The sequence below is a fragment of the Leptopilina heterotoma genome, unplaced genomic scaffold (genome assembly GCF_015476425.1).
Source record: "Leptopilina heterotoma isolate Lh14 unplaced genomic scaffold, ASM1547642v1 Lhet_125, whole genome shotgun sequence".
Taxonomy (NCBI): Eukaryota; Metazoa; Arthropoda; class Insecta; order Hymenoptera; family Figitidae; genus Leptopilina; species Leptopilina heterotoma.
Window position 1 is genome coordinate 1,220,457 of NW_025110845.1, and position 15,178 is coordinate 1,235,634.

The window sequence follows — 15,178 nt, forward strand, 5'->3', positions numbered from 1 at the left end:
TCTCAACATGGTCCTTCGAGCCGGATAGGTTTGCCAACGAAAGAGTGGTGAAATATGCGGTGAATTGAATTTATACCAAGGAATATTAATGTGCAGTTATGAAACACTGTGTTATCTTAACAAATGGTGATGAACGACAGTAGAATCTGGTGTTAACAATTGGATTAATATCGCATCGGACGCTACGAACTTTCAATCACATGTCTCTTGAATTGGAATAAGAGAAATTATCAACTTGGGCCAGCTACGAGAACTCAGAAATTATCATAAGGCGGAATGCAGTGCAGAAGCATCTGATCATTTCGAATATCTATTCATCAGGATTCGGAGTTTGGGAATTTGGCGGGCAGAATTTGGCGCGAAAAGCTGAGCGTCGCTTCGAGGTATTTTCATTCTACATCTTCAAGGTGACCATCGCATCAAATTGTAAGCGTCTGTTTATTTAATCAAAATTGTAAATATCATCCATTCAGATTTTCTTTCGTATTTAAAAATTTAATTTTTGAAATTTAATTATCGAGTATCATTGGCTCATTGTAAATATTTAATTTAGTTGTAAATTAATTATTGATAATCATGGATAGCGAAATTGATGCTTATCGACAAAGCCGCACAAATTGTAAAAGTAGACTAACAAAGTTTAAAACCTTTTTGGATAAATGTTCATTAGAAAATACGGCTGTCGAGGAGATCGTATTTAAAAGGGGAAGCCGCGCAAGTAATCGAGAGCATCGAGACCTCCAGCGACAATTATGTCGAAGCGTGGAACCTTCTTAATGAAAGATACAGTAATGAAAGAGTGATCATTCAGAATCACATTCAAGCAATTTTTGATTTACCGGTTATTAGTCGCGAGTCAGTCGCGGGTTTACGTGGCTTTTATGACGGAATAGTCCGGCATATGCGCGCGCTGAAGGTCTTGAAAGAGCCCACTGTTCACTGGGACACTCCCATGCTTTGCCTGCTAACGGCGAAATTAGATAGAGATTCTCGACGCGAGTGGGAGAAGAAAGTAAGCAGAAATAAAATGCCCAAATATGATAAATTTTTAGAATTCTTACGCGAACGATGTCAACTACTAGAAGCAATACACGCTGGCTGTGGTGAAGCTAATAAATCGAATACAAGGTCTAGAAATCAATCGCAAACAACTAATGATAGAAAAACGATAGGAAAATCATTTTTAAACACACAGCCGGGTTACTCTTGTTATAATTGTAAAGATAATCACATAATTAATAAATGCCCTGAATTTTTGAATATGTCAATAAATGATAGAAAAGAGTTAGTCAAAAAGTTAGGACTTTGTTATAATTGTATAAAAAAATCATAGGATCAGCGAGTGTAAATCCGGTAGTTGTTTTAAATGTCATAAAAGGCATCACACTTTATTGCACAAAGAAACTGTAGAAGTTAACGTAGAAATAAATGAAAAAAGTGAAGAACCTGTAAGCCTATCAAAAAATCTTCACATTTGTAATGCCTCTGCAGTGATGTTATCCACGGCGATAGTAGACATGTTTGATAGTGAAGGAAAAAAACATGAATGTCGCGTGTTATTAGATAGCGGTTCTCAGCCAAATATTATCACTTCTAAATTTGCGAAATTATTAAATTTAAAAATAAAGAAAACTAACGCGGCTATTCAAGCAGTAAACAATCAAGAAGTTAATAGTTTAGAATTGGTATCCGCGAAATTCCAATCTAAGCACAGTAATTATTTTGCAAATTTATCGTTTCTTGTTTTACCTCACATCACAACCAATTTTATGATCTCTTGTGCAGTGACAAAATTCCGTTAACCCTCCCACGAACTCATCTGCAAAAAACGAAGATTGGATGGATTGTCACTGGCAAGTTGATCAACAAGCAACCGACGAACCAATTTTCTTGCAATCTCATCAGGGATCAACTGCATCAGGAATTAGAGAAATTTTGGGAAATTGAGGAGCTGGTGGAGGAGCGACATCTTTCTCAAGAAGAGGAGGCATGCGAACAACACTTCAGACAGAACGTGCAGCGTGAGGCATCGGGACAATACGTTGTCCAAGGATCATCGTATGAGACTGCTCGTCGACGATTCTTTTCTTTGGAAAGGAAGCTGGAAAAGGATTCAACGTTACGAGAAATGTATCATGCATTCATGCGTGAATACCTGGAATTAAATCATATGGAAGAAGTGACCTTGAACGAGAGAGACGGATATTTCATTCCTTATCATGCGATTCTAAAAGAGAAGAGTTTGACTACGAGATTGCGAGCGGTGTTCAATGCCTCATTGAAGACGAATTCGGGTGTGTCCTTGAACGAGGTGATGATGGTGGGGCCGACTATTCAGGATGGAGTAATGGAACTGATGCTTCGCTTCAGATTACCTGTGATTGCCCTGGGAGCGGACATCGAAAAAATGTATCGACAGTTTCTGATCCATCCTGATGATCGAAAATATCAAAAAATATTTTGGCGATTTAATTCAAATGAGCCACTGAAGATCTATCAGTTGAGAACGATCACGTATGGCACCGCTTCAGCCCCGTTTCTGGCGACGAGATGCTTGGCGCAGTTAGCAGAAGATGAAGGAGCAGCGTTTCCGGAAGCAGCAACAGCATTGAGAAACGACTTCTACGTTGACGATGCAATGACTGGAAGAGATACCTATGAGGAAGCTGATCTTCTGATCAAGGAGTTGATCAGCTTGACATCCAAGGCTGGTCTGCGACTGTGCAAATGGGTTTCCAACGATGCTCGACTTACAAGTTCAATGGCTGATAGCTTGAGCAATCTACGCAAAAAATTGGACGATGATCATACCACCACGAAGACTCTGGGCATTGTCTGGGATGCTGCGACGGATGAACTCGGATTTGAAGTTGAGCTGAAACAAGAATCGGAATTGATCACCAAGCAATCCATTTTGTCAGAGACTGCACAGTTCTACGATCCTCAAGGGTGGATAGCACCAGTGATCATCTTAGCAAAGATGGAAATGCAAGAACTCTGGAAGCTGAAGTCCGGATGGGATGATCCAGTGCCAGAGGAAATGGAGCAAAACTGGCGACTGTTTCGTGATCAACTGAAGCTGGTCAACGAGTAGCTAATTCCAAGATTAGCCAAGCTTAGAAACTCGCAGGAACTGCAGCTGCACGGCTTTTCTGATGCCAGTCAGCGTGCATATGGCGCGTGCATTTACCTGAGATCAACGAGTGGAGAGGAGTATCACTCATTGTTACTGTGTGCGAAGTCAAGGGTAGCTCCAGTCAAAATCATTTCCTTACCAAGGCTGGAACTATGTGCGGCAGTTTTACTCGTAAAATTGTTCAAGACAGTACAAAAAGCTCTCAAGGTCAAATTCAGCAAAGTGACTTTCTGGTCCGACTCAACGATCGTTCTTTATTGGATCAACAAGCCACCGTACAAACTGGAGACCTTCGAAGCAAACCGAATAGCCGAGATACAAAGTATAACGAAGCCTGACGATTGGAGACACGTTCCAACATCTGAGAATCCTGCGGATGTGATTTCCAGAGGTCAACTGCCAGCGGAGTTTCCGGAAAACCAATTATGGAAACATGGACCGACCTGATTGAAAAAGGAATAGGAAAATTGGCCTCCAAGATTCCAAGCAGTGCAAGGAGATCATGAGGAATCATCAAGGGTCCAAGTGTTGACTCACAAGATCAATGAACCCTGGAATTTGTGGAATCGTTATTCATCAGTGAAGATGCTCGTTCGAGTGCTGGCGTGGTGGATCCGATTTGTCAAAGAGAAAGAAAAAGGGAACGAGTAGCAGGGGAATTATCCATAGATGAACTACGATCAGCGGAGTTGATCATGATCAAAAATTTGCAACGAGAAAAATTTCCTGAGGAAGTAAGGGCTCTCTCCTTGAACAAGCCAGTACCGAAAAGTTCCAAGGTCGCGCGCCTGAGCCCTGTGATGAAGGATGGTGTCCTGAGAGTGGGGGGTCGACTGCAACATGCTGACATTGACAAAAACCAAATGCATCCCATCCTTATCCCTAAACTGCATCCTGTGACTGCCTTATTGATTCGTGATGCCCATATTAATATGAAACATGTAGGAATCAATGCGACATTGTATAATCTACGACAAAATTATTGGATCGTCGACGTTAGAGTAGCAGTTAGTCAGGTGGTGACGTCTTGCGTGACGTGTCGTCGAGTAAAGCCTAAAGAAGTAGCATATGTTATGGGGAATCTCCCTAAGGTGAGAGTTTCTGCTGCGAGACCGTTTGAGAGGGTGGGGGTGGATTATTGCGGTCATTTCTTTATTAAGGAAAAAAGAAGTCGAAATAGAGCAAAATTAAAGGTGTACGCCGCGGTGTTTGTTTGCATGGCCACTAAAGCGTTCCACATTAAGTTAGTGGAAAATTTGACAACCGAAGCGTTCCTCGGATGTTTGCGCAGATTTTTTGCGAGGCGTGGAAAAGCAAAGGCCTTGTATTCGGATAACGGTACGAACTTTGTGGGCGCAAATAATGACCTTAAGGACCTTCACGATTTTTTAAACTTAGAAAAGGGAAATGTAAAAATTCAGCGAGAATTATCTAACGAATTAATCGAATGGAATTTTAATCTTCCCCGAACCCCGCACTTCGGCGGACTGTGGGAAGCTGCGGTGAAGGCCTTAAAGCATCATTTGAGACGAGTTGTTGGCGATACATTGTTATCGTATGAAAATTTGAACACACTTATGTGCGAAATTGAGGCGTTGTTAAATTCGCGCCCATTGACACCAATGTCTTCGGACTCCGCGGATTTAAATGTGTTGACCCCGGGACATTTTTTAATTGGACAATCTCTGTTAACAATTCCTTCTACTGACCTTTCCACGGTACCTATCAATCGTTTGAGTGTGTGGCAACACATTCAAAAAATCAAAGGAGATCTGTGGAAACGTTGGACGAAGGAATATCTTAGCGAACTAAATTCAAAAAGTAAATGGATTGCGGGAGAAGAAAATATAAAGGTGGGAACGTTGGTCACAATAAGGGATGATAATAGTCCACCGATGCGTTGGTGCATGGGCCGAATCGTGGAAACAATTCCAGGCGACGATGGAATTGTGAGAGTTAAAAGGTTCGAAACTGTAAAGGTAAAAAAAAAAAAGGTAAACTTAAAAAAAACAAAAAAAAAAAAAAAAGGTAAAAAAAAAAAAAAAAATAAAAGTAAAAAAATAAAATAAAATAAAAGTAAAAGGTAAACTTGTAAAGGTTCGAACTGTGAATGGAATAATCGAGAGAGGAGTGAAACGAATTGCACCACTTCCTGTTGAAAATTAATTGTGAATTAAAAATGTTGACCTGTCAAAGGGGGGAGGATGTGTGATTTGATCATGAAAATATGTGAGCCTGACAACTGAGGACCTCTACATTTAATTTTGTAAATTTTCGCACTTTTCGTGGACAAGGTGAAAGACTAAATTTTCCGGAGAATGAGTCAGTTGATCGTTGACGATAAAATAGTAAACACGTATTCTTATGTAATTGAAAGTATATTTAAAGTAATTTTTATTAAATGTGACAATGTTAACCAGCAAATGTGTTTACGTTTTTTTTCATACCCTAATTAACGCGTCTAAGTTTTTTTGCTTTTAAAAACAATTTTTTCATTATCAAAATTCGAAGACGCGTTTCAACAGCTGCGATTCAAGGTTTCATTTGAAACCAAAAAGAAAAATATTGCACCTCTTGTTTTTCTTTTATTTATAATCAAAGATAGACAAAAACATGCTTTTTTGACTTTTTAACACTATTTTTCTCAAAAAATTGACGTGCTAGAGCATTTTTCTTTGCAAATTCGTAATCAGTGTGGAAAAATCTATATCAAAAGTGACCAAAATTATTCAAGTGGAAAACTCAGTTCCGGGCAGTGTAATTATTCTTTCAAATTTTATAAGTTTTTAAATAACTAGTCGACAACGACTTTAGTCGAAATATAATGGAGTGACTCTTATAATTGATATTTTTTGAATAAATAATAGAAAAATATATTGACCTTCTGCCGGTGGTGCTCCTTCTGCAGGAGGTGCTCCTTCAGCCGGTGGTGCTCCTTCAGCTGGTGAAGCAGATTCTGCAGGTGCGGCACCCTCTGCTGGAGGTGCTCCTGAAAGATATGTATTTTCGAATATACACAACCTCTACCTTTTTTATTTTTAACTAATTAATTAGTAATTAATTTTATTAAAATTTTTTTTTAATGAAATAAAACAATGTATAAACCTTCAGCTGGTGGTGCACCTTCAGTTGGTGGCGCTCCTTCGGCAGGCGGCGCTGCCTCAGCGGGTGGCGCTTCTCCTTCCGATGGAGCTGCGTCTGCAGGAGGCGCTATAAACCATATTTATTATTTATTAAATAAATACTTTAGAATGTATTTTTCCATTATATATTATGTTACATAATAATTCACCTTCTGGCGGTTCAGGTGTGGGCGTTGGTGTTGGTTCAACAGCTGGTGGTTCAGGAGTGGGCGTTGGTGCCGGCGATGGCGTTGGAGTTGGTTCTCGTGGCGCAGGCGATGGTGTTGGTGCGGGAGATGGCGTTGGCGTTGGTTCTCGTGGCGCCGGGGATGGTGTAGGTGTTGGCGTCGGAAGCTCAACTGATGGTGGCGGCTCCAACTTTTTGACAATTTTTAATCATTGTCCAGCCAAAGATTTCTTTATAAAATTTTCAAAGAAACAAAAATCCCTCACAATCATTCCCCGATTCTTTTAACTTTTTATATTTATAACAAAAATACACAAATCCGGAATTGTGTCATTCCAGCTCTGTTGGAGAATTGAGAACAATGACAACTTTAAGAGTGGGGAAGAGCGAATCTTCACTGGCGCACTCATTTTACGCTTACTTCAATTCTCCAATATAAACAGAACCGCAAACTGAAATGACGCCAGTCCCGAACACTTTATAAATAATTATAAATAAAATAACGATTTAATAAATGATAGTACAACATTAAAAGCAATATTTATGCAAATTATAGTTAAATGTAAAAATGAAACTGAAATAAAAAATTGTAACTTTGGTCCCAAATTGCTCGACACTTTTAATTATTTGAAAACGGAATATATTTTGATACCTGTTCGCTATTATTTTAAGTATCACGACAAATATAAATTATCAATTTTCTAAAAGTGAAAAATTCATACGCAAAAATGAAATTATATTACCATAATTATAAAGTCTGGGAATATTTTTCAATTTTTATTTTATATGATCATGCGGGGTGATCTTAGGAACTTCTGCTTATTTCACATTTTCACATCAATTTTACATACTTGTTTCGCGTGATCTCATATTATTATGATGATTCTGTGGTTTCAATATGCGTGTAACCACAACCATCAGGTCGTAAAATGTATCCGGTCAGAAATGTTTGTCATTAAATTAGAATTTCAAATTAATTCAAAATATTATATATAAAGTTATAAAATATACCTGTATTTTTTTCATTGCAATTTAAATACTAATTCATATAAAATTTTATATTTATTTACACAATTATTGTGCAAATTGTATAATTATTTTATTAATTATGAATTAAATTTTTTTTTTTACTAATAAGAAAATCATTAAATTTAATACAATATTAAAATAGTTGGATAAATAAAACTGTAGACTGAATCTATTTCAAATCAGGCAAGTCGACTAACTTCAAGTTATAGATTTACCTGTCGTTAAAATATATTATTCTACATGAAAAATAAGGAGACACGTATGTTTTTATTTTTCAAAAAAGATTCAGTCTGTACAATGTTTTTGAAAAATGTACCCAATTAAGTAGTGGGAAAGAATAAAAAAATTATTTCTCAAAATTCTTGAAAACTGCTATATATATATGCGCGTGAAAAAAATTACAGAAGTTATTGGAAGGAATAAATATTCTTAATTTAGAAAAATTTTTTGCCTTTTTCTTTTTTACGTGTTTTTCTCAACTCTCGCAGAAAACACATTAGCGTAAGAATTATCGAACTTTTATTCAAATGAAAATTTTTAGACCATTTTCGCTGTGGTTTCAATTGCAAAGTTTTGACTCTTTAATGGCTCAAGGAAGGCGTATTTTAACTACAATTTAAATATTCATTAGAAATTCTCATATCAAGTCAAGTACATTTAGAATTTTTTTCTTTTCCTCTTTTAGATAATATTAATTTTTATGTCTCAATTATGAATTTTTTTCAAATTAATTCAACTCTAATGTTATCTTTTTAAATTATTGTATATCTATAAATATTTCAATAAAAAATGATATTTTCCCATGAGCATAAAATTTTAAATAAAATTCAAAATTTCTCATTGTATGAAAAAAAAATTTTTTTTTAACAATATATATGAATACACGTTTCATTCTATATCGCATTTAGGAAAATTATTGAAATTCATATTTAATAAAAAAACGTGACGAGCATATTTATAACGGAACCAAAGAACTTTATATATTATTTGGATGTCGAAACTCATCATCAAAGTGAATACGCTTTAAAATGTGATTGAATAACGAACTTATTCTAAATTCGAACAATTTTCATCATGATTTAACTCGATATGTAATAGATAAAGTTTTATTTGAATGAAAATTCAAAAAGCGACATGTATTGATATGTACCTACCATCATCAATTTCGTTATTTCCTGAAATTCACAAGTTTCTCTAATATTTATTATAACTTCAGATGCATGCGCACATGGGGTTGAAATCTATAAGTTTCTAAAAATTAATTCACTGAAACACATTCATTTTTAAATAATACGAAAATGGTTTGTGGACAGGGTAAAACGGCTAACACTTAAAGGTTCGTTCTTTTCAAATTGGAAAAATAAATTTCCAGACTTTTAACGAGGGTACGGAATCCTCGGTTATAGTATGAGTTCTACTCGCACTTGTCCGGTTTTAATTAATTAATTAATTTTTAAAAACTAATTTTAATAACTTTTAAAAGCAAAATACAAGTCACTAATTGAATTTAATTGCAAATAGTAAATTGATCCAAATTTTTCGTGTCAATTTGATACTTTTAAGAAAACTGTGTTAAGCGTGGCTATGAAGAAAACATGATATATTTTATTCTGTTTTTGTGTCAGCTATTTTCGAATAAGAAACTAAATCGAAAAGTTTTCTTTTAATTTAATGTAATTAAATGTAATTAAACTGTGACTTTCGTTGAATGTTTTTGAACTTTTCTATGTCTTTTCTTTCTTTCTTCTTCTGATTTGGTAAAAGAATTTAATTTTTCAAGATTCAGGAAAATGCTTTTTGTACATTTTTCATAATATTTCTTCGTCACAGGAAGCTTTGTTTTGGTAAAACTTTTCAATTATGATTTATTTATTAATTTTGATGTTTTTCGACCTCAGGAATTCAAAAATCGTGATTTTAAAAAATATTCTGAATGTTTGTGTGTTTATTTAAACATTACATTATGACATATATCTCCGAAGCTATATACCTAATTTTAAAATAATTTATAAATAATTTTTAAAAAATAAATACATTTATAAATAATTTGATATCATTTCGTAGTTTTTTAAGACGCATCTGTTGACCTATTAGCGAATATTCTGCTGTAATTTTATTCAAAGTTATAAAAGTTTTAAAAATAGATGATTTTGAAAATAGTAACTTTTTGTCAGTTTTGTAGTGTCTTATAGTCTAAAGCTTTAAATTGTTGCATATATTCGTTTATTTTATTAGTAGAGTTTCATAAGTTGCATTTTTTATTCTACTACAAAACATTCTATTGCTATTTCGATTAAAGAAGTTTAAATAATTAAAAATTTTGAAAATCGTAATTTTTGATTTTTTTTATTGTTGGGGGATAAATTTTAATGTGTTTTATTGAGTTGTGAACTTGTGATTTCTACTTTTTATTATTTGGGTAGGTACATATTTAATATTTATACATATAATACTTTGATCCTTAAGAGGAAGCATTGCATTCATAAAATGAACACAAATATTATTGTAATACACCATAAACTTGGTTGCGATTTGAATTTTGCAGTTGTTCATATGAATTGATTTTAATGTGTATCAGAAAGAATATGTTTCTATAATTTATTATATAAATCATAATTTAATTTTTTATCATTTCATAGTTTAGGCGAAAAAATCCAAATTGTTTTTTTAAAATTTGTAAGACATTTTTAAATTTATCATATTTATTATTATAATTATCTCGACGTTTCGATGGTAGCCACCATCCTTTTCAAGAGAAGATATTATAAAAATTAATTTTAATTATAATTTACAATAATTGAAAATTTCTTTCTATAACAGAAATGTGAGAATACATAATTATATGTATTGGTATCTTTGATCATGTTTTGATTTAAACGTTATTTATAATATTTCTAATCTTGATAGCCTTTTCTTAAATTGTATTTTAGTTCTTACCCGTTTACATTACATTAAAATCGAATCATTTTTTAAAAAAATTTTAAAAAGCGATATGACAAAAAATTTGGATCATATGTAAATTATGTATAAACAAATAAATTTGTTGATTTTAAATTTTCTTTCATGAAAATTAATGTTTTTGTTTTTCTAGAAAATACTATTAATATTAATATTTTAATTATTTACATAAGTATTAATTAATTCTTTTTTTAAAGGTCTGCATTCTGTTGGATAAACCACCTTAATTTATTATTTAATTACTTGCTTTGTTCTAAACTATCAACTCGTATTGAACCCTTGATCGTTTAATTTCTATTGCTAACAATAAGTTTTTGAATTTTCCAGGACATTGTCTTTTTGTGATTAAAATATTTTCTCTGAGTTTAGAGAATCATTTTTATCATATTCAGACTATAATTTTAATTTTTGCTATTTTTAAATGCAACCTCATTATAACTTTATTGATTAATTAAAAGTTATTTTTATTCAAGATTTACACTATGAATATGGATGTATATTTCTGAAATATGTCGCTAGTAATTTATTAAATAAATAATTATTCCACTTCCAATATACTTTGTACTTAACAAAAATGATTAGTTATAAAATACTTCTATTTAAAGTTTATTAAGCGATGAATTCAGTTTTGCATGAAAATTAATGTTTTGTTAATTGTGAAAAAAGTTATAAATGTTGTACATCACTTTGAACCTTTTCGACCACAATTCTTATATTTATGATTTTTCTTTAACAAGACAATTGACACATTAAAATAGCTTATGAGAAATCAAAGTTCAAATTATTTATTTTAAGAGATACTAAACTATTGTGCTTCGTACCTTAAAAAAACCTTTTGTAATTTAGATTACACGTATTTAGAAAATTAAAAAAAGAACCGTAATACGAGTGATACGCCACAAAAATGAAATAAAAGTAATTTAAAAAGTACTTACATATATTTTCATTGGTACCGTTTAACATCTAATAAATGTGTTCCGAGAAAAAATAAATAATTACGAAAATATATAAAAAATACTAATTACAGTCAACAGTAATTGAACATAATTGACCTCGTAATTGACCGTAATATTTGATACAGAAATCCACGTTCTTTACAATTAACTTATGATTAAATTAATGCTTTCAATAGATTTTTACTTCAATAAGCAACCACCTTTTTAATGCCTTATGATACAAGTTCAAATAATCTGTATTCTTTTAATATTTATTTAAATTCTTGAAAATTTTCTTTATTGTATATTTGATTTGTCCACTTAAAATGTAAAAGCTTGATACTTAAAGATTATATGAATAAAAGTTTCAATACTCAGAAAAAATTGTTTTTACTTTTGCATAATGAAATATTAAAAATATTTAACATTCCATTATGGCATAACTCTGAAAAGAATTATGATCTTATATATATAAAATATATTGTAGAATTAAGAACATTATTTTGAATATTGATAAAATATTCGAGGAATTTATATATTCATTGAACATTAAGAACAATCGTGCAGGAAAATGGATTACACTGATGGTAAAAATTAACACAAAGGTTTTTGATTATAATGAAGTATTTAATTTATAATATATCTTAAATAATATTTCTTTTGTTTTTGTTGTTGTCAAATATAAATATCGCGAGACAATGTTACATCGATGGTTAGTTAATCTGGGACTGATTGAACGAGCAAAAAACTAAAGATCCTAATTTTTAAATTGACAAAAGTATACAAAAAAAAGATATGCAAAATCTACTTTTCCTTTCTTTACACAAATAGAAAAATAATCTTAAAAAGGAAACATTTACATGTTCTTTTTTTAAAGAAATACAAATTTTCATAATAGATAGCAAAAAGAAAGAGAAACGGAAATTTCAAAAACTTGGTTATTGACAAATAAAGAAAAATTTTGAGGAGAAAGAATAAAATATTAATTGACGAATATTACAACAGTCATGGTTTAAAATTTTTTAAATACATAAATATAAAGGATGTGTCAGAAGAATGTTACACAAAGAAAAAAAAGAAAGATTTGCGGTAAACTCTTCATCAAGAAAAACAAGGCGTTGTTTCGATCATTGGAAGGAAGTTTGACGTAAAGTTTCTCTCGGGGGGGGGAGAATGGTTCTCTCATGCCTCAACCTCCTCTTCCTTTACCTTCTTGTCTTCGCCCTTCTTCGACCAGTCAGGTTTCTTCTGCAAGGTGACAGAAAAACAAACTTTTAGTACACTTCCCTTTCAAGTTTCTTCGCTTGGATTGCGCGCCAATGCGGGGATGTTAAAACGCTCTCAAGCATATTAAACGGATTCGGGAATACAGGGAAATATATATCTACATATGTAAACTTTATTACCCTTTACGAAAACCAAATGTTTCTTTTAAAATAAAATCAAAACAAAGAAAATTGAAAAAAACATTTTCAATTTATTTATTTATTCCAAATAATAGAAATGTTCTAAGACAAAAACTGTTTTAACAAATATGGAAAAAATATAAAATAAAATATTTTTTCTGCATTAAAAAAAAATTGAATTATAAATAATATATTTTAGACAAAATTTTAAGTGAATATTTTAACAAAAAATATTTAAAAGTTACATTAAAATATTCTATAATTTAGGAGTTAAAATTTTCCATTGAAAAAATTCTAAATAAGGTCCTAATGACAGGGCTCGAACCAGTGAAAGTATTTAAAAATACGGAATTTACGGACCAAACATGAAAAATTAGGGACCATTTACAGAACAATTATACTGACAAAAATATAAGCAATCCGAGTCAAATAAGAGATAACATTTTACTTAAAACTACAAATAAAATTTTTCATAATTCTATAAAACATGAAGATATCGATTTCTCCGAGTCTTTGACTGGGAGTGATCTATTTCTTCACGTTTTATAATAATATTAAAGAATTTTTTACTAAAATTCTTCTTTAAATCGATTATTTTTAATAATTTTCGAAAAAGTTCTTTGACAATTTTCAAATTCATTTCTTTACAATATTCAATTTTACTAAATTTCAATTATTCGTAAATTCTTCAATTAAATATATATTAGAAAATAAAAACTTCAAATAGTATAAAAAAAAATCCGCAATTAAACTTTCTCAAAAAAAATTAATTCCACAGAATTGTTAGTTAAAAATGTGAAAAATTTAAATCTTCAAAGATTTTAATATGAAACCTTTTCAAAATTCAATTATTTCTAAAAATTTACGCTCTAATGCTTTTAATATTCAATTATAATCTAAAATTTCAACTAAAGTCCATTTTAAAATTAATTTTTATGAGAAAATTCTACTAGAATTCAATTATTTAAATACAAAAAAACCATTTATTGAATAATTGCATGTTTCTCAAAATAGAATTCTCATAAAGAATTTTTAATAAATTTTTAAATAATTTAATTTTTTTGACAGATTTTAATAAAATTTTTAAGAACAATTACATTTTTTCGAAGAATTCGATTAAAATTGTATTAAAAATAATTAAAATTCTGAAATAAGTTTTATTATTTATCAAAATAATTGAATTTCTAATAAGAATTTTATTATTTACCAAAATAATTGAATCCCTGTAAAAATTTTATTATTTATAAAAATAATTGAATGACTGCGAAGAAATTTATAGAAAACATTGTAAATAATGAAATTCCTGTGAAATTTTTATTATTTTTTGGAAATAGTGAAATGTTTGTGAAGAATTTTATAAAATTGTTTTTTAAATAATTGAATTTTTTTGGAAAATTTTATTAGAATAGTCGATGCCTATTAAAAATCATTAAATTGAGGAAAATTTTTGAAAATAATTGAAATTTTGACAAGAATTTTATTAAAATTTTTGAAAATAATTGAATTTCAGAGAAGAATTTAATTATTTCTAAAGATAATTGAAATTTTGACAAGAATTTTATTAAAATTTTTGAAAACAATTGAATTTTTGCAAAGAATTTTATTATTTGAAAAGATAATAATTGAAATTTTGACGAGAACATTAAAAAAAAAATAATTCTACAGAATTGTTAGTTGAATAGTATGAAAAATTCAGATTTTCCAAGATTTTAATTTGAAACCTTTTCAAAATTCAATTTTTTCTAAAAATTCATGCTCCCATGCTTTTAATATTCAATTATTATCTAAAATTTAAAAAAAATTAATTTTCAAATCAGTTTTGATTAGAAAATTCTACGAGAATTCAATTATTTAAATAGGGTAACTGCACCAATTGCCGAGGGTGCTCCAATTGTCGAGGATAATAATTTTCTTTTTTAGATAAATAGTATAATATATAATGTTTAAGAACAAAAAAAATTTCTAAATAATCTTTGTATTTTCAACTGTATATTTATATATACAAATTTCGTAGCGATTCTACTAAAATAATTATTTAATTAATATTATAATTCACTGCTGTGAAATTTACACGAATCTCCATTTTCTTAATACTTCAGGTTGATTAAAACAGATTTTTAGAAATGCAAATTAAACGTATTTATAATGACTTTTTGTGTACAAAATTATTATTATAATTTTGTACACAAACTAAATTAATTTTGTATGCATGTTTTTTTGTTAAAAAAAAATATTTAATATTTTTTAAAAGCAAATCATCGGTATTTGGTTCCTTTTTTTTGAGAGTTCCATTTTTCGAGGTAATGACTCGAAAATTGGTGTAGTCACTTTTTTCGCTGATGCACCATTTATCGATGGTTAAGTGTTTATTTACTAAACGTCAAACATAAATGCCAAACATTTAT

At 30.6% G+C, this 15,178-nt stretch overlaps 2 protein-coding genes across 12 annotated transcripts in view; one reads left to right on the forward strand and one right to left on the reverse strand.

The window, feature by feature from the left end:
* LOC122512724 (troponin I) overlaps positions 1 to 15,178 on the reverse strand; it is a 75,448-nt gene that overhangs the window by 4,374 nt on the left and 55,896 nt on the right. For 9 of the 11 annotated variants that reach the window (XM_043628745.1, XM_043628744.1, XM_043628741.1 and 6 more), the window contains 4 exons: positions 12,577 to 12,615; positions 6,429 to 6,636; positions 6,242 to 6,346; positions 6,018 to 6,125 (listed from right to left, as the gene is read on the reverse strand). In XM_043628745.1, the coding sequence (XP_043484680.1) occupies positions 6,018 to 6,125; positions 6,242 to 6,346; positions 6,429 to 6,636; positions 12,577 to 12,615 (460 nt within the window). The other 2 variants (XM_043628748.1, XM_043628750.1) reach the window with 2 other exon arrangements.
* LOC122512723 lies at positions 3,571 to 5,724 on the forward strand. The gene is made up of 2 exons (XM_043628736.1): positions 3,571 to 5,092; positions 5,226 to 5,724. The coding sequence occupies exons 1-2, from the start codon at positions 3,832 to 3,834 to the stop codon at positions 5,300 to 5,302; spliced, it is 1,338 nt and encodes a 445-aa protein (XP_043484671.1). The 5' UTR covers positions 3,571 to 3,831; the 3' UTR covers positions 5,303 to 5,724.